At 41.8% G+C, this 20,761-nt stretch overlaps 1 protein-coding gene across 1 annotated transcript in view; it reads right to left on the bottom strand.

Annotated features, from left to right (window-relative positions):
- ARHGAP10 (Rho GTPase activating protein 10) overlaps positions 1–17,706 on the bottom strand; it is a 145,938-nt gene extending 128,232 nt beyond the window's left edge. The window contains exon 1 of the mRNA XM_071555637.1: positions 17,395–17,706. Coding sequence (XP_071411738.1) covers positions 17,395–17,548 — 154 coding nt within the window. The 5' untranslated portion in view covers positions 17,549–17,706. The remainder of the gene's footprint in view (positions 1–17,394) is intronic.
- Between the last annotated feature and the right edge of the window lie 3,055 nt (positions 17,707–20,761).

Raw genomic sequence — 20,761 nt, 5'->3', positions numbered from 1 at the left:
ATCACAAAAAGGCAATAGGGGAACATAAAATAATAATTTGTGTTTTTTCTTAAACTTAAAAGCCAGCATTTGCACCTTGTATATTTATTCTGCAGAAATGATGCCAACAGAAATTTCAGGTTGCTGTAGGATTATTATATCCAATGCAAAAGTTAGATTATCTTGGTGACATTATCAACAATTTCAGCAATCATGTACAAGGACACTCCTGCACACTTATTCTTTAGTTGCTTTCTATTTCTAAATTGCTTCCCTCCCTTGCCATTAAAGAAAGCAATAGCAGCACCTAATACATTGCATGACAGCTTCACTTAATCCAGCACTATAATCCATTAAAAAAAAAAAAAGAGAGAGAGGAAACACGAGGTCAAGTGTAGCCTAAAAAGATTCAGGGTTAAATGTTGCTGCACCTCAGCACTAGGAAGGATTGACAACATTGTCACAGGATGTGCCTATCAGATACTCAGAGTCAACCTGTTTGCTGTATTTCATGACACCTGTACAGCTGCTTATCAAACAAGGACCATTCTCATGCTCTAATTAAATATACAAACAACCGTTCAGCACAGAAGAACCACAGGCTTTTATTTCAGCACAAAACAGACCAAGCATCTACAACTTTTTTCTAGATGTTCTTTATGCAATGCCCCCTTCACAAAAACAACACAGGCAACTCAATACAAACACGTTCAGTGCTGACGAGCCATGATTTGGCCACATGACTGTCCCGCCTGTATTGCAGGTATTAGCTATGTCAAATCTAATTACCAGAGACAGCTTGACAAGGTCTTTCACATGATTCGGGAAGGGTGTACTTGCCAAAGCCCTAGTGGAGGTCACGGTGTATAACAAATCTATCCAGCTCAACTGAGGCTTGTAGTTTTGCTGACAGTTTTTCCCAATAAATTACTCTACATAAATAATCACTGGCCAGCAAGCCTCTGTGAGGACTGTCAGGAACTCAGTGACCCATGATTTGTAAGAAATACTGCCTGTCATGTTTACAATCAAATCTATGAGGTTTTCATTCTACATGATGGCTGCTACAGAAATTAGACTGGTTTTAATTGTCCCGATTATGAAGGCTCCTGAATTAGTTTGACAGAGTGCTTCAGGCTATTCTGCCCTCAACTTTAAATCCTGCAATTCAGATAACAACCCTGTCTAGGAAGGACCAGCACATCAAAGAAGGTATATCGACTGAATTACAAGTTTTTCTAGTTAGCAGATGTTTCCTCCTTTCATTACCTGTCATGGGTGATGGGTACACAGACACCAGGATGCAACACACAAGCACATATACAAACACCAGTGGCAGCTCACAGGAACACAATATGAACATCACTAATATTACCAGAAACACCCATCCAAAATAATTAAATGTTCAGGCAGTATTTCAAGTATAAATGTCTAACTTAAGAGTACAAGGAAGACTATTCAAGGAGAAACATACTGGCACATGTGATTAAGCAAAAATCCACTATAATGGATACATGCTGCAGCCTCACACATGCAAGGAGAGCACAATATTCACCTTCCTCAGTCACCTTACAATAGTTCTGTGATAACTTATACTTCAACTCCTTTGCTTCAGTGTACAGAGGAGAGATTATACAAACAATTGTTTAAATAGGAATGATGGCTGTATCTTTCAGAAGAGGCAGTGCAGGCATAGAAAGCAAATGTTCTACAAGGACAGGAGAGCAAACAGCAGGAGGCACAGCTCTGCAGTCCTTGGTCATGTACAGGTTGTGGGAGATGTCCCTACATACAGGGTCTAATAGCAAACCAATTTATGCTAACGACATACCAAGAGTGGGGTAAATTCAAATGCATACAGCATTAAAAGTCATTAAACCATACAAACTATCATCACACCCAAGAAAGGGGCGTCACGAAACCACAGACAGAAGTCCTGAAAGCCAAGGTGGGGATCCGGGTGGAAAAAAGGTCAAGAAGGAGGAAGGAGTTGCAGTGCCTGAGACTTGGCACCAAAACCTTTAGCACAGGACAAAGTCTCTCACAGGCAGACTCTGCCCCTTACAGAAGTTGTATTAACCAGAGACTAGGGAGGTTGCTCTTGCAGCAAGAGATTACATCTGATCCCAGGCCCAGAGCTACAAAGCATGATTTGCTTTTCCTCTGGATGTTCCAGCAGGGTCTTTTTCCCTCCTACCATCACAGTTTCACACACAGAGTGTGCAAGACTCAGAATACAAATGTGTGTCTATGTGAACATAGGTCTCAGTACTCTCAAATATTTGTTTCTTTTTCCATCTTTGCTTCTTCAGGGGCATATTTAAAGCTAGAAGTGCAACTTGTACTAATCTACATTACTGACCACAAGAATTCCCACAAAAATACTGTATGACTGTGCAGTGGTGCAGGAGAAAGAAGAGGTGCCCTGGGATGTCGACAGACAAAAGTCTGAAGAGAAACCAACCTTTAAAGAAAAATAGAAATAAGATCAGATTCACTCCTTTGAGAGGACTGCTCTGTTCCTGTGGCAAAAATTCACTGCACAACATTATGGCTTTTCTCCAGCACAGTCCACTCTTTCTTTTGATCTCACATTTATTTAGAGTAATCAATAACAGACACAAAATAAAACCAAGTATAAGTGTCATAAACGGATTCACCCCTATTTCTACATCACAACAACCTATATCAAAACCAAGTACAACAAATCAAAGACCAGTGTAGAAACCTTAGATAAACATAATACAGTAAGTTATGAACTATGCTCACAGTTGCACAGATTATATAGAATTGAGGACAGAAAACAAACTCTGATTTCCTAATTACAGCCTGGTAAATGAAGTGAGTTTTCCCCACAGAAATTAACTTCTCTCAGTAAAAGATATATAAAATCATTATTTAAAACTTTAAACACAGGGCCATCAAAACAGAAGAGACATACAATTGGCTGTATGGATGCAAAAGGAAAGGAAAAACACTTGTTTTCTTTCACATATAAGGTTCATGGAAGGGGACTCTTTCCCTGATGTCTGTCTCAATACCACAGCAGGCATCTGCAAATGGGAACCTCTGCATAAACACTCTTCTTGCGTTCTTGGTCTGATGTCAGAGCACAACTATCCTCTTCTCCTTATTAGTAACAGAGACTAAGAAAATGATTTAAAAGGCAAGTGATACTAATACCAAATTACCTTAAAAATGGAAAACTTTGTAACTATTGGCAACTTACAATTAAGCCCATGAAAACCCCAACTCCCTTCTGCTTCTCATTTTGTCACCTTCATTCCCAGTGGTGTAAACAAAAGCCACACTGCTTTTACATACAATTTATAATCTTCACTCCTGGTTTCCAAAGATTCATTTGTCCATAATTAACCAATGCAAAACAATGGAACCAAGTAAAGTAGAGTTCATGCATCATTTAGCAGTTCAGTGGGAGCCACCTGCTTTGTGTTAGAGCAAGACTTGACCCAGGATTCAGTTGCAGGGTGCTTAATCCCCCCCCCTTTTTTTTTGTTATTAGTTACCACTGTCAACACACAGAAAAAGAAGGATCCAAAAATTCATCCAATTACTTTCAGGGCTCAGCAGAGGTTTGCCAGATGATGAAAGATGTTAGCATCAGCAGGGAAAATTTCCTTTCTTGGCTTGTATCTGCTAAAGGCTGCAGTCACCAAATTAGGACTAAAGATGGATCCAGAAGGAGCAATTTAGGGCTAAATTTAGGACTGGTGTCAGTAGAAACCATCTGTTAAGACAGACTCAGTCGGGTAGGGTCACTGAGATAGGAAGAGAAGGAAAGTGAGCCACAACTGGCAGTGAGCTTGAGAGGGTGCAGCTGGCTGTGCCTGTGTCTGAGGCAGACACAGCCAGGAGCTCCAGGGAGGAGGACCAAGCCAGGGGACACAGCCAGGCCCAGCAGCAGGGGTAGCACATCCACAGGGTGGAATGGACACCTGAACCTTCAGCCAGAAAGAGCTGTCAGGCACAAGGCAGTGCCAAAATACACCAAGCCAAAGTCACTGTACTGTAACTAGTAGAGTGTCTGTAGATTAGTGACTGATTAGATGTACCTCTGGACCCACCTGCTAGATTTGGGGTATGTTTCAGCCAGCAGAAGCCCACAGTTCTAACATGGCACCAAGATAAGCACAGTCCCATGTCCTTTATATTCCAGAAAGCACGAAGAATCAAACATATGCATTCACCGCCTCACTGGAACATTTAGCGTGACAGCGTAATAAAAACAAGCACTTAACATCCAACAGATCACCTGCAAATCTGCATGCACCTACACCAAAACAGTTCTGGTTTGCAAAACACTGGTTAGAGAACTGAATGGGTGGTCTGAAACTGTCATACAATTCTCAATACAATCCAAACATCTCCGAGCTATCTTACAAAACAAAATATGCTAATGCAAATGTCAAGGCCTCCTAATAACTAACTCCTTCTGCAGTGAAGTCTTGATGTGCAATCCTATCTAATCACTTGGCCTCTCACTTCACCCATCTGTAAACAGAACTAGCAGCCCAACCTACTTCCCAGGATGTTGAAAGGTTACCATCTAAAATGCTTCATGTACTTTGGAATTTTTTAAATGCTATATACGTTAAGAGGTTTGTTTGTTTATTTTTAAGACTAATCGCCTATTAATGTGTTTTAAAGTGTACACACTTTACCCGACAAAAAAAAGCAATGCTACAAATAGAACACCGGAAGTCATTACCAGGACTTTAAAATGGGTTGTGACTTGGCTGATCATAAGTAAGCAAATTCACCTTTGGTTTTCCTGGTGACATTTCCTGCACACATATCCTTCTACTGTGGCAACCCTAAACAAGGAGCTTCTTGCTATCAAGAACCCCTACCAGCCCAAGCTGTTCACTGCAGGAGCACAGGGCAGAGCAGGAATTCAGGTTGAAGGGAAATTCTTTAATTATTTCATATCACTAATAGTATGCAGAGGGATTAGTCATTGGCAGACAGACGTGCTTCATTTTACTTAGACACAGAACAACAACTCTCAATTCTCTCCATTCACATTCATTATCCACTTACAACAGTAACTATGTATCTTCCTGAAATGAAAACAAACATTAAACCAGCTCACAGACAAACATCATTATAACTTTAAAAAAACAAACAAAAATTAATTGAGCTGTTCACTGACACCAAGGAATTCTCAGCTCCCTATACTGCACATACCACTGAAACATTCCCACGGGCTTTGATCCAAAAGCCTGAGAGTCCACACAGCATCAAAAGGCAATTTGAGAAAAAGTGACGGCCAGAAATCAAATCTAACAGGTTAAAACAAACAAAAAAACACACAAGGGAAAAGGAAAACAAATGCACAAATTCACTCAATAATGCTCAATAAGTAAGTGCTACCACAGCAATATTACAACGTTGTATGAAACAGTGTGGATTTTCTTTTCCTGGAAAAGGTTAGAGAATCCTTCACCTGCAAAGGCTGCGGAAAATTGTACTCGAGAGCATTATAATGGGTCCCTCTCTGGAAACAATAACTGTGAATAAGCAAGTGACTTCAAAAAAAGAAGCAGGAGAGAAAACCCCAGCACCCTCCTCCTCAGAAGAGAACTGACATGCTCTCTCTTTAACTGACATTACTAATTATTGACATCAATGTATTCCATCTGCTATTTGATAGAGCTACAAAAGCTCTGTCTTTTTCTCCTCTAATTGTTCTCCTGTGACTAAAAATTCAACTGACATTGGCAACACTTAAGGTTTTGTAAGGGGGGGATGCAACCAGGAGAGATGGCAGTTTACTCTGGGGAAAGAAAAGGAAGATAAAAGCCTAGGAACAACATTCCTATTGGTTTTTTCATTAACTTATCAGCAGAGAATCCTCTCCTCTGTAACATCAGTGGCCTGTGGCAATGCCGTCACCAGACAGCATTTGTTCTGCTTTTGCTCTTTCAGTAAATTACTCCTATTCAATAAACTGCTACCAGGTAAGAAAAAAACAATGGTATATGCATGGAAATAAAGGAAAAATTATTTTAAAAATCGAAACCATAATTTTCCAAAGCCTAGCAAGGAATTAGAGGTACATTCTTCAGAGAGGACTTGATTCAGCCTTTGTTCTCTCCTAGATGCTCTATCCCAAACTCTCTTAGGAACTCGAAGCATGTCTCCGTAAGTGCTAAACCCCATGCCTATTGAACCTTTCCTACTCATCCTTAATATTCAAACAAGAACATTCACATAAGTTTGCTTTATACATTTTCACCAGAACAGGCAGCTGAAGACATCAAATGAGGTGAAAAGGGCAGCAATTTCTGGTGGCTATGGCAAGAATCACCTGAAAAGTCATGCTACTAAGACCTCTCAGAAGGGAGACAGAGAAAAGTGAGAATCACAAACCACTGACCTAATGTCAACTATTTTCCAATCAAAAACCCTTCCTGGCATCCTCCAGCGTCTGCTTGTCACTTTGGGAATGCCACCCCAACACACCCATCCAGGCACTCAGAGCAAAACTCGGCAGCTGCTCATACCTCCCTCAACTAGTACACTAATAATAGTGTGTAAGAAGCAATGTTCCAATAAGGCCATTCAATAATGTCCTCATGAAATATGAGATCACCTCCTGACCACAATTAAAATATAGGAATTTTCTATATTTAAAAGAGAAACTGAAAGAAAGGGTTTCAGGATAAAAAGAGAAAAAAAAAATCTATGAAGAACAGCATCCTCACTCAAATGTAATGCTCTTTACACTTAGAGACACAAATTCTCTTGACAAGGATTTACCATCAAATCCAAAACATCAAAAGCATACCATCCTTTTTGTCTGCTCAAAAGTCTTAAAGATCCTAAAAGCAAGCAAACCATAGCTATCACTACAGGAACAGAAAGCACATACTGAACTTCATTTATAAAAGGACTGAAATTGAAAAAAACATTGATAGAATTACTTGGGGTTTACTTGACACTTTTGTGGCATCAGAAGCTTTTGTTTCAGGGGCTTTGATTACTCGCTTCTCTAACATGTTCCTTACAAACACAGTTAAATTCCATTTAGAGAAACTTCCTTGCACCAGAGAGAAGTATCAGGGGAGACACTATCAGATTAATTGCTAACATGGTCTAGTTGTTTCCTCCACCAAAAAAACCCCCAATAAATTTCCATGCTTGACTAGCTAGTCCCCTACCCCTCAGGATGGCAGCCTTTCCACTCAGGTGCAATCCCATATAATCCCACAGAACAAGCAGCAATGCAAGACACACAGATATGTTTTGTGAAACAAAAAAAATGCTCATGGGACAGAGGAGTTTTTCTAGATTCTTTTTAGCATAAGACTCTTCTACTTCTTATGTTGGTTTTGGCTGAGATAGTTACATTTTCTTCACTGTGGCTGGTATGAGGCCGAGTTCTGAATTTGTGCTGAACACAGTGGTGATGATAATACAGCTGTTTTTCTTATTGCTGAGCAGAGCCAAGGCCTTGTCTGCTTTCTGTACTGCCATGCTGGCAAGAAGGCTGGGGGTGCCTGGAAAGTTGGGATGAGACACAGCCAGGACAGGTGACCCAAAGGGATACTCCATACCATACAAAGTCATGCTCAGTATATAAAGCAGGGGGAGGTTTGGAGTGATGCCATCTGCCTTCCCAAGTAACCACTGTGTGTGATGAGGCCCTGCTCTCCTGGAGATGGCTGGGCACCTGCATGCCCTTGGGAAGTGGTGAATGAATTCCTTGTGTTGCTTTGCTTGTGTGCACAGCTTTTGCTTTCCCTATCAAACTGTCTTTATCCCAACCCATGAGTTTTCTCCCTTTTACCCTTCTGATTCTCTCCCCCATCCCACGGGTGGGGGGAGTGTGTGAGCAGCAGTGCAGTGCTTGGCTGCTGGTTGGGGTTAAACTGTAACACTTCTAAAAGTTAAAAAAAAAAAAAACCAACAACAACAAAACCCCAAACAAAAGGATGCAATACTTCCAGGTTCTTTTATTTCTTTTAGCAAAGATGCTGAATCTGCTGGTACAAGGGAGCAGTTAGGTAAGAGGTACAACAGAAATTTGAAACTGTGCATTTTGAAATGACTGAAAACAAAGCAAAACGAAGCACAATACAAGTATAGTAATATTAGCACAGAGCAAGTGTTTAAGAACAGACTGGATAAAGTCGGCTTTGTTCCTGAAAAGCTTGCAGGCTGAGAAGTTGAAGAGACAAAAGCTTTGGAGAAACAGCCATTTGGCTCATGACTCAGTTTGTCAGTTGGTCCAGGTCTCCCCAACAGCGATACCACACAACCTGATATTTTAACAGGAAAAAAGTCGGGACAAGTTATACTGCTTTGTTCTCTGAGTGCTGATGTATTCCAAAGGTTGAAACTATGAAGCATTCACAGTCTGGTAATCCACAAAAGCTGCAAGCTCAGCCTCATGACAGATTTCTAAGAACTGTAACCCACTGCCAAAATGGTATTTTCAAATGTTTTCCACAGCCTGTTGTTTCCACCTGTTTGTAAGATAGAGGGATTTCTCTTGAAGAAGCATGTTCTAAACAACTATATTTTCACTTAAAACTGCTACAAAGTTCCTTTTGTTTCTTTTTTTTCTTTTGTTCCACCATACCTACATTCAAATACTGCTAACATTTTTCAAAATATGCAACTCTGTCTAATGACTGACAAAAATCACAGGTTAAGACAAACAAAAATAAGATGCTTGCACTCTGCTTGGAGAGAGAGCACAGCCTTTGAGATTAGATACATGACAGTCCAATTTTTCTTAAGGCTGAAATGCTGGAAGTGTGACACAAGCTGAAGACTCCTCCCCATTAATTCATTCATTATTTCTAAACCACCACGCATCAGTCTAATGCAGGAAATTGAGAAATTTGAAAGTTGAATAACACTCACTAGCAACAGAGTGTCTGAGAACCTACTCCTGGACACCACACATGCTACAATGTCCTTCAGGGCCCGGGGTTACACAGCCCTGCTCAGTTTCATCCTGGATACTCAATTTTCCCAGTGAATTACACAAAGCATTGTTTTTCCTCTTCAAGGACATACAGTCCCAATCAGCCAGGTGCATATATAAAAGCTGGCAAGAACTGAGAGAAGCTGTAACAACCAGATCTGAGAGGCAAAGCCTCTCTCTGACCTATCTCTTGAACAGATAACCCTCATCTGCCCAGTCCTCTCAATTAAAGAGGCAACAACAGGACGTTCATTCAAAGGTGTGGGCTGCAGTTAAACCACAATCCATTTAATAACACTGTGATTTTCCATCTCTGTAGATTGTTTGTCCCCCCACGCTGCTCCTTTCCCACAGAGGATAAGCCTAACACAAATGATTTACAGGAACTACTGATTTGGCCACATTGCTTCTGAGGGCCTGGATGTTTTGTCTCTATTTTTATCCTGAAAGATGAGTGAACACAAAGGATGGAAAAGAACAACAAAGGGAGGAAACAAAAATAGAGTAGAAGGAGTAACAGGTATACACAAAGAACAAGGTATCTCCAAGAAGCTCCATCCATAGTAACAAGTTGGTAGAGAAAAGCAATTAACACAACATTGAGGCCATCTGTCAAAAATTGCCAAAAATGTCTGTTCAGAAAAAGAATCTGAGGATAGTGTAAACCCAGCCACAGACTTCCCTTTCCAGTATCTTATTTCCCAGTGAGATATCAAAACATGCACTTTGGGCAGAAGGCATAAATCTATCGCAGATGTATAATGTGGAGCACTATAAATCACTGCCCTCTCCTTTATCAAAGTCACACCCAGAGGGCAACAACCTCCACTGGAGCTGCTGGGATGGAGCACATGTGCCTGCCTCAACTCATTGCAAAACTGATGGCTTGGTTTAAACTTGGCAAAGAAGATGGGTTTGACTTAGCAACAAGGCAGAATTTGGGTACTGATTAAGAATGACAACTAGAGTGGGTGGCAGCAACCACCAGCAGAGAGATGTTAAACTCCCTGAAGAGTAGTTTCTTAAACTAATCTGCCAATATGTGCCCAAGTTTACTTGAGCATATATTTTACATTCACTAGATATTCCAGAAAGCATTCAGCTGTTCAAAGTGTCTTAGCCAACTCAAAAACTTCTAAAAGACAACTAAAACACTGAACATGTTGTAACATCTCAAGAACAACTGTCACAGAACAACAGTAAATCTGGTCTTGAAACTCAGAAAAGTCACATTAGACCCAAAAGGAAACCCTATCAGACATAAGCAAGTCATAAAAATTATCTCAAGAAGCCACAACCCACACTATCAAAGCATTATGCATATTGCCAAGATTGACACTGTTTGCCCCTCTCAAACAGCCAAGCCTCTGATTTTTAGGTTAACATGTTAAGTACTGCAACAGTGACTGAAGTTGACATTGTAAAACAAAAGCATTGAAGTCAATGTAAACTATATACATCAGTTATGCAATGTTAAAAAACTGCTGGTGAGGAGGAGAGAAGTACTGGGATGCAGCTCTCCAGTGCCATTCCAAACATGTTTCCACATGCTTCTATCTAAAGCTAGGACAGAACACCCATCCCGTTTGCTACTCCCCTTGCTGTACAGCAGGGGAAAACCAGATAAATAAGAGTATCAACATAGCACTGTCCTCTCTGCCGCCTTGGAAAAAAAATCTGCGTGGATCAGGAGACATTATGCCTCAATAAAAGACTAAGAAGTTATTTCAGACTTGATTTGAGAAGTGTTATCAATGTCATAAGATCTGCTTATTAAAATTTGCAACATTTTTGCAATATAGAGCTGGCAAGCACAAGATAATTTTAGGAAGAGCATACACCTGCAGCCTCAGCAGTGGGCCTGTTTTTCTTCACTTAATTGCAATCAGGTATTTACACTTTTACAGACTGTAAGGCAAATCCACCCTTTTTTTCAATTTCTTAAGATAAACTGAGGTTCCATATAATTCTAAAATTATGTTTCTATAAGGCTTGTCTGAAGGAAAGAAAAAAAACTACACAAGAACAAAGCATGATCAACCAGACTTCTCTAAAAATTACAACTTACTTCTTTTGGTTTTGCCGTGAAGACTGACAATTACACTGATCACTGATGTTCCCTTTAATGACTGCTTAAACGTTTTATCTAAAGCTGAACAATGATGTGTTTTCCCCAAATTATTAAAAGACACTCATTCAACAACAGCCTGCCACATCTCTCACCACTGAGAACATCCACATAAATTCGTGAAATTTCACATTATCTGACATCACATCTTCTAGCTCACTAGCACAATGCCCTACTTTTAATAGAGAAAAAAAATGAACAGTGGAACAACTACAGGACAAAGATGGTAATGGAGTTCGGAAGTAATTCAAGCTGAAAAGATGAGATTGAAGATGACAAACTGGCATCCTCCACAGAATGAGTCTGACACTTTTTATAGCTAATGACACAGTAATGAATGCTTTACTTGGGGTGGGGCTATACACAGTGTTCTTCTGAGTACTTTCTTAAAAGAAAGCTTTTCCCTGATCCTTAAAAGAATCAACTATACCGACAAGCAGGAAAAAAAAAGTACTGTCATAGTTAATGAGGCCCCAGCTGTGGCAATTATCTTGAAGTGAAGGCAAAAGCAACATTCTATTATGTTTTTATGAACAGCTTTTTCTTAAGGGAAAGCTGTATCAGATGGGCCCCAAAGTATTTGTTTGCCTTAGTTTTCTAATATTTCCATTGTTGAGCTCAATACCAACAGAAGGTGAGTCTTTTTTAGAGGTACATCCTGCTCAATATTCTTTGCAATACAGGACCTAGTGCTACTCTGGCAGAAATTTTTATCTAGTTTGGCCCTAACAAAGTGTATTTCAGATTTAAAACCCAGAGTGTTCCCTTACAGCATTGATTTGCTTATGGTTATGACACCTAAAGCATGTCTTACAATAGAAATAAAGCCTGGGTTTGAGGAACTAATTGAATAAAATGGCTTTCTAAAATGCTAAACACCAAGATTTATCAATTCAGTGCTGTCACTGAATTCAAGGTGAATTAATCAGAGTCCTAACTAACCACAGTGGACTTGGGAAACTTTGCATTCAGGCCCTCTTGCAAGAATTCCCACTCCTCCATTAAATAAGAATGGCACCAGTTTTAACCCAAATCTTTAGCAAATGTCCATTTCTTCTCCAGAAGTTATTAATAAGTCCTATATTAATAGTTTTACCTTACTTCTTTGGCATGTACTGGAGTGTCAGTAGAACAGCATTTTTGTTGCAGAAAATTCCTAAGACTTTGAGAGCTGGCACACATTATACGTGGTTTCATAACTGCAGATTATACTAAGGAAAGCTTTAAGAAATGGACAATTAGTCCTCAAGTTAAAAAAACCACTGTGGCTCAAGTGCTCTGAGAGGCTTTTATGTGGTGTTATTATGTAGATTACCACAACTTTTACATTTACATAACAATATACACACCAGGTCAGACCAAAACTTTACCTTAGACCAGTGTCTGAAAGGTCAGCCACCACCACCACACACACACTAAGAGAATTGGCCAAGAAAACAGAATATGGGTTTGGACAATGCACACATCAGACTGGTTCTTGGGGTTGGATTAGGTTCTTCAGGCAACTTTATCAAGTTGAAAGATTCAGTCTATTCTACTAGGTTGGAGATGGGATTGGAAATGGCTTCATTCCTATTGCCAACAAGATTTCCTGTCTCCTTTCCTTCTTGATGGCAACCTTGTAAACGATCAACAACTAAAACACCTCAGAGGAAAAGAAAGACAACTATTCACTTTTTTTCTTTCTTGAATGCAGAAATCCTCCCTGAAGTAAACAAGCACACTCCAGTAGCAATTATCAATAACTCTTTATTTTCCAACCAGCTCTTTCTGCAGATTAAATAAATATGGTTCTAGTTTTGTATTCTGCCTGGAAGAGTGCAAGAAACAACTCTTCTGTGAAAAACATAAAAATAGCAATAAAAAATAGCCATCAGAAGCCTGAGCACACTGAGCTGCCTGCAGAGCCCAGAACAGAGTAGCCAGGATGTCCACTGCACCAAATACAATGGCTAAGACACCACAGAACCAAGTTAACAACCCAAAATCTCAGGGTACAAGAGGAATTACCCTCTCACCCGAAACAGAGACAACAGTGGATCAAGGGACAGTGAACACCACACAGTGAACACCATACAGTGGGGCCCCTGGGTAGCAAGTTTCACAGGATGCAAGTGGAGAAGATGGCTGCTCTGCACTCTAGCATGAGATATGAACACTGTGGTGTCACGCAGCAGTAGCTGAGCCTGACCTAATGAAAGGCTCTATGATGCTTTATGGCCAAGAGGCCCACATGAGGTATCCCCTCCCCATCAAGTTTTGTCTAAGCTTCCCTCAGATGGGTATGTATGGCCAAGCTCTGCGAACAAAGATTTGGGAAGGGCTCTCCTCACGTGGGTGTGCCCTTCCAGCCTGCGCAGTGGATTGTTTAGGTGAGGCACAGCGTGCGCAGAACTGGCCCCACTGTTTATTCCTCAGGTCCATCTGCCATGGCCAAGCGAGCTTAGACAGTGACAGTGAAGTCCTCAGGACTAGAACCTGCAGCCCCTGGTTATTCCCAGGAGGTCTCCCATCCAAATAATAACCGGGGCTGACCCTGCTTAGCTTCTAATATCCAAGGGGATCAGATGTCAGGGAGGCATTTACCTGCCTTCCTCAGATGGGCACTGCATACAGAGCACCACCTGAAAGCCCCCTGGAAACTCAACTTTTCTGTTTTCTCAGCTTCTCCTTCCATCTTCTGTCTTCACCAGCACATTAACAAAGTCACTGAGTTGACACGAACAGACTTCTGCTCTGATTTGGGCCTAAAGCCAGAAGTGGGAGGCTCTGCTTTCAGGCACATGAAGAGCTGTGAGCACACACTCACAAATAGCCGCTGCAAACTCCCTGTGGAGATGCTCGTGGCCAAAACCTATGCTGCTGCTGATTCTTCCTACTCCACCCTGATGTCTCCTAAGAAGTGCAGCTCCTGCTATAGGTTTGGGGAAAAGTCCTGCCTTCAAAAAATATCTTCAAAACCTCCAAATAAATCTCACACTTGTGTCTATAGACCAAGAGTTGGACTAAGAGGAAAAAGAATTCAGAAGCAAGTACATAGTATTTATCCCATGTATTCTTTAGCTCACAACAATTTGCATCTCAGATTTTTAAGAGCTTAGAAGTAAGAGTTTAAGTTCCTTTCAGGATTCAGAATAAGGATTCTCTGATTAGGCAACTTTAAATTCAGTTTCTCTCAGCAGAAACCCAACCAGCTCCATACAGAAGTTTTTTACAAACTATTTTGTTCCTAACTTGTTTAACTGAACTGGAATCCCCTGAGAAATATTGCATTTCTATTTTGAAAAGCGTGCAAGTATACTGCTTGTATTTACTGTCACTAAGAGTGGAAAAAAAGGTCTTCCTGTACCCCTTCTAAACATACTTAACTGTCATAACAAAGAGCCATCTATTGTTTATTCATTCTTCCAAAATTTAGCTTGAACTAGACAACTCAGTGATTCAAACCATTACACAGGAAACAGACAGCTCTGAGTCAATCTTGTTTATCTTTCTATCACAGTCCTGAAACCACTGAAACTTTAAAGTGCAAAGATACACTTGAAGTATGCTGCACTCTGGAAATTCAACAATTTAAGAATCCAAAAATCCTCCTTTTTTCATTGTCTCTTTTTTTCATTATCAACTTTTTTTTTAAAGCAGTATAGTCCTGTATGAACAAAAATCAATTCTTCTGAGTTTTAGGTGAAAAATACAATCCCACACAAGTGAGGAGACAAATAGAAGAGAGGTAAAGAGAGGATCCACACCATATTACTGTTTTGTCCTGTGAGACACTGACAATTCCTGTGAAACAGGAGGAGTGGGAGCAGTATCTGCTTCCAGCTGTCAAGATATAATCCAGTACAGGCAGCATCAAAGTCACAAGGCTGTCTGTCAAGCAGGAAGTGGGATCTATTCAATGACATCAGTTATTCACACCTAAGGAATCCCTGACATGTTTGTTGTAAGCTGCTACTTTACAAGTGAAATAAGGAAACCATTAAGGGGGGGAAATGCAGGCTGTGTCTACTGCAGTCCCTTCATTTCCCAAAAATTTAAGAATAGTGCATCTACTACATTTTTTATTTCACAGACCATTCAGAGCAGCTTATTATGCTCAGAAATTATGAAACCAGATGCAAATCTCATAATTTACCTGGTTCTAGAAACAGAGAAATATTTCAGTTATTGTTAAGATGACATTTTTTGTTCAAAAGACTAAAACAATTCTCCAAAACTTGTAATCAACGTTTGTCTAAGAGGCAGTCATCTAAGCTCACTATGCCCTCTTTATTATCACATTCTTTAAATTGCAGTAAGCCTGTCTTTGTGCAGAAAATGTAGTTTTGACAGAAGTGAATAGCTAGCTCTGTGTCTAGACCACTTCTCAAGCTTGGTTTTTTGGATCAAATACTAATCCCATTTGGTTTTGTGACAGCAAATGAATCAGGTTCTTCAAAGAATTTAGATGCCAGTGTTTTCTTCTGAAAACACAAGGAAGACCAATATCCTAACCACTGGGGTTTTAAAGGGTTTTAACTTCTCCTTGTGTTTCCTCTGGTTCAATTGGTCTTGTTGAACTGTGGCAATGCTTCACCAGTGCCAGAGGAAGGCAACTCAGCTTCAACCATGTCACTCAGGGCGCTGTAAAGGGGAGAGACAATTGCAGAAACCTGAAATGTAAGGAAGGGTCAAACCTGTTTCTACTTTTCAAACAAGTACACTGAAGCACATATGTTTGTTAGAATAAGGCACAGCAACTATACTCAAGAATAAAACATCTGAGTGTCATCTCAGAAAGGAAGGCATTGCTGAGACCTGAACACTGGGCAGAGTCCCAAATAGCTTCCCTAAGTATTTTCCACGGGCTTGCCATAAGTATTTCATTGAGCACTGTCAGGCCAGGTGGCTCTGGTCAGCACACTGACTCCCTTGGCTGCCACCACACACAGCAAAGCACACCGAGCACTGCACACCAAGCCAAAATTACCAGCACGGGATTCTGCTGTGGCCAGGAGGCTCATTCAAGTTAGGACTTTTCTCACCACCAGCAGCAACACACTTTAAAATTAAATTCTGTAGACATAACCACACATGAGAATCTGAGCATTTGGGGTGGTTGACAAAATACTGTCTAGATGCTTGAGGAACAGAAGTGGAATAATTTTCCTCTACTATTCTTATCTAAGTTTAGGGACACTTTTTTACTTTATACTCGAAATTAAGATGGTTTATAACAACTCCTCAAGTCACAAATTTCAAATAATGCTCCAAGATCAGGATTTGCAATACCTGAATGCAAACTAGACAAAGAATCACAGTTACAAACAACTAAAATTTGATTTGGCATTTCCCCCCTTTTTACCCAGGCACACCAAACACAAAACCAGTAAATGATGTTTCTTTATTTGCAAAAAATCAGTTAACTTCATTTTTAAAAACTTCACCATATCCAGGCAGCTACACTGCTCAAAGCATTGGCCAAATCCCTAGCAGTTTAAGGGAAATATCTTGACAGCATGATTCCCTGCCTTCAGAACTTTACTATGATACCAAAGATGCTGTATACTTTTGAGAACACAGAGCACTGTGTTAGTGTTTTAGTTGAATAATAAGTATAGTTGATCATCCTACTAGATATTTAGGGGACTACACCTTAAGTGGAAACAATCATATTAGCACAATACTACAAGAACATGCATTAACAGGGTAATTCAAGGAAAACAGCACGATTTGCACATGAACTACAGCATAGCTAACCATATACACTATACACACATTCAACGAGTAAAACACAAAATTAACAAAACACTACCACATTTTAAGAAGCCAAAGACATGGAATTGGTAACTAGTGCTGTCACCGCAGCATCGTTAAATCTGAAAATACCTGACCACGCGTAAACTTTAGACAAAGAGGTATTTTTCCGCAGCCTCTTCACAGACCGCAAATGCACATACACGACATGGTTACGTCCAGGTTTGCAATTCGCAGACGCTCAGCTTGCAGCGCGTCGGGAACACCTGAAACCGAGTCCTCCCAGCGGATTTCCATCGCAGCTGGCTCCGGGCTCGCCGAACACACAGCCAGGCCCAGCCCAGGGACCGGGGAGATGCAACAGGCGCTACAAGGGGCAGCAGTGCTGCCGCCTCTGCCCCTTATCCCCCTCCGCGGCCAAGGGCTGGAGAGGACCTACAGCCTCCACAGCGGCTGATGGGGGCCCAAGGGAGAGGCTGGAGCACGCCAGTGCCAAGCCCTGTGCCACAACAGCAAGGCAAAAGCTCCCGGCGCCGGGCCCCGAGCCGCCGGCAGCCGCCCCCGCAGCTCCCCCGCGCCCTCCACTCACTCTTGGTCGCGGCGATCAGGTTCTTCCCATCCTTCAGCAACTCCTTGATAAACTTATTGGTCTTCTCCAGCTCTGCCTCGTGGGCTCGCACCCGCTCCCTGAACCAGGGGCTGTCCAGGTAGCAGTCGCTGAACTCCAGGGGGTGCAGCCCCATGGCTGCTGTTGCTGCAGCTGCCGCCGCCGCGCCGGGCTCGGCTCCCGCGAACCGCAGCAGCAGCAGGCGCGGCCACAAAGACAGAGAGAGCGGCGGCTCCCCCTGCACAGCGCTTGGCGCGAGCACAGCCCAGCGGAGCGGAGCACAGCAGAGCCGCCCTCCTCGCTCCCGGCAGCCCCGCCGGGACACGCCCGGCCGGCCGGGGCGGGCAGAGCCCAGGGCCCGCCCCTTGGCACAGGCACCGGCACCGGCACCGCGCGGGGCGCTGCGGCCGCGCAGCTGTTCCCGGTGCCCGCCCGGGCGGAGCCGCACGCTGGAGCACCGCGGGCGGCCCCGAGCGGGAAAGGCGGGCACGTACTGTCCTGCCAGAGAGAGCCCTCCGCCCGGCTGAGACACCTCGGCAAATTAGAGACGTGGGCAATCACCAGCCGTGTGCAGTTTAACAAGGGCAAGTGCCGGATTGTGCACCTGGGATGGGGCAACTCTGGATGTACGCACGGATTGGGGAATGAGATGCTGGAAAGTAGTGCCAGGAAAGGGACCTGGGGGTCCTGGTCGATGGCAATTTAATGTGAGTCAGCAGTGCCCTGGCAGCAAGGAGAGCCAACCGTGTCCTGGGAGGCATCAGGCACAGCATCTCCAGCTGGTCGAGGGAGGTGATTGTCCCGCTCTGCTTTGCACTGGGGCGGCCTCACCTTGAGCACTGTGTGCAGTTTGGGCCACCACAGTGTAAGAAAGACGCTAAGCTCTTAAAGAGTGTCCAAAGTAGGGCAATGAGGATGGTGAAGGGCCTGAAGGGGAAGCTGTATGAGGAGCAGCTGAGGTCACTTGGTCTGTTCAGCCTGGAGAAGAGGAGACTGAGGGGAGACCTCATAGCAGTCACAGCTTCCTTGGGAGGAGAAGAAGAAGGGCAGGCACTGATCTCTGCTCTGTGGTGACCAGTGACAGGACTCAATGAAATAGCATGAAGTTGATTCAGGGGAGGTTTAGGATGGATATCAGAATGGTCTTCACTCACAGGGTGACTGAGCAGTGGAAGAGACTCCCCACGGAAGTGTTCACAGCACCAAGCCTGACAGTTCAATAAGCGTTTGTACAATGCTCTCAGACACATGGGAAGGTTCTTGGGGTGTCCTGTGCAGGGCCAGGAGCTGGACTCTATGATCCTGAATGGGTTCCTTCCAACTCAGCATATTCTATGATTCTATCAGCTGCCAGGCCTCCTCCACCTCACAGAAACATTCATGGGCTTTAGGAAGGGGCTGAGCAGGCTCTTTAGTGGGAGGATGTGCAGAGCTGCACATGGGCTGCTTGATCCAAAACTGGCCCTCATGATCCAGCTGAGAAGGCTGGCACTGCTTGCCTGCCCTGTCCTGCCTGTGTCTGCCTGTGAAAGACTCAGTAAAATAGACTCCCCTTTATGTCCTCATTAAATAAACTAATATAAACAGTTTCTGTGAACAAGTCCTGCAGCAAGAGCAAGACCTTGAGAAGACAACCCAATGATGAATTGTTTCAGTTAAGAATGTTAGGAAACTTGTCAAGAAAACAGAAAAGGCTTATAGTTACACTTCCATTTATAATTTAGCTATAATTTCATGGGTTTAATGATTTGACAGTAGTGCATTCACAGTGTTTTGGTGGGACCCTATCAAATAATTGGGGAGTATATATTTTAGTCATCAATGTGTGTGATGTCTTCTTTGGGAGTAACTTCAATATATTTTGGTTTCTGTGTTTTGGTGAGTCGAATGTTAGTTTCTGCTCCATTTGAAACAATGAGGTTTGGTATTAATTAAATGTGTTACTGTTGGTCCCACAGCTAAACCTAATCTGCATGTCTGAGAAGATAACTGGTGGTGTAACTATCAACCCCTTTCTGTATGACCCAAGGCACAGCCCTGCAGAAGTCAAGTGTGGAAATAGGTGGGCACTTCCTGAATCTCATTTTAAATTACTCTGCTAGATCACACTATCTGCTGTGATACTTATTTTCTAATATTATTTCACTGAGAAGTTACTATCTAATTCAAAACTGTTTAAAAAGCATTAAAAAAACCTCCCACACTAAAGAAATAACAAACAATCCTTATCTCTGTTTAGATTACTGGAGCAGCATTTCAAGAGTAAGTATGCCCTCCATGAATAGTTTGTTTACTTTGACCTGTAGTTGTCTTTGGCATTAGTTGGAATAATACTTTTCATGCTTGTTTATAGTTACTGTAGATTGCCTACTATAATTCCACTAAAGTATTGTGAAGTAATTGGATCACATGCTTTGTGTGGATTTGTGCTTGCATTCAAATTAAAAAAGGAAAAAACAAAACAAAAAGAATGTTTAGTTTAGTACTGAGATTTTTAGCTGGCAAAAAAAAATCAAGTCTAAAATTTAGATTTGTCCTACCATGACAGGCCCATTAAGACAAACTGGTCCACCTGGCTCAATCAAGTAAAGTAAAAATGTACTCCATTCCAGCTGCACATAAAAGGAGCAGTTGTAGTCCAAGAGAAATACAAGCATAAACATATTTTTTCTTGGAATAAAGAGAGTTAACTTGTTCTTACATAATAAACCAAGGAACCAAACTCATTATTACACTGATATTCTACACTGTTTATCTAGTGTTGGTATCCAGGCAATATCCTGGATTCCTACCACCAAAATTATTAAATATATCATTTCCTAAACCTGACCTACCAGTTGGACTCTGAAACTGCAGAATTGTGATTTAAAAAAAAATGAAAGGAGGAATAATAACTTATTAATTTATGGACAATTAGCTATCTAATGAGCAATAAAAGGAGTTGCTCTTTTCTCACTAATAAAGGCTTGAAGTGTCTTTATATCAGGAGTTTAGAAAAATCTCCTCTCTTCTGCCATTCCCTGCTGAGGGTCATTAAATTTTACAGCCTTCTTGTAGCTTCTTTTAAGAGACTATACCATAGATTGACTATGTCAACCTCTAGCAATATCCTGTCCATAAATAGCTATTTTTCTTTGCTTTGTCTGTTTTCCCTTGGCATTCATTGCAAGCATGGTTACAGGAAATCCCCTCTTCAAATCATTTTATACAATAGGCGTACACCAGCATATCACGTTTTGTTCCATCTTACCTTCATTAAGTTCTTGTCTGATTATCATTCTTATTTTCATGAAAGATATTCTGATCTGTGGCTGATTGTGTCTCCAGGCTGTGTGTTATGGAGAGATGA

Source organism: Pithys albifrons, chromosome 5, assembly GCF_047495875.1.
Source record: "Pithys albifrons albifrons isolate INPA30051 chromosome 5, PitAlb_v1, whole genome shotgun sequence".
NCBI lineage: Eukaryota > Metazoa > Chordata > Aves > Passeriformes > Thamnophilidae > Pithys > Pithys albifrons.
This window is presented reverse-complemented; position numbering and strand designations above follow the sequence as displayed.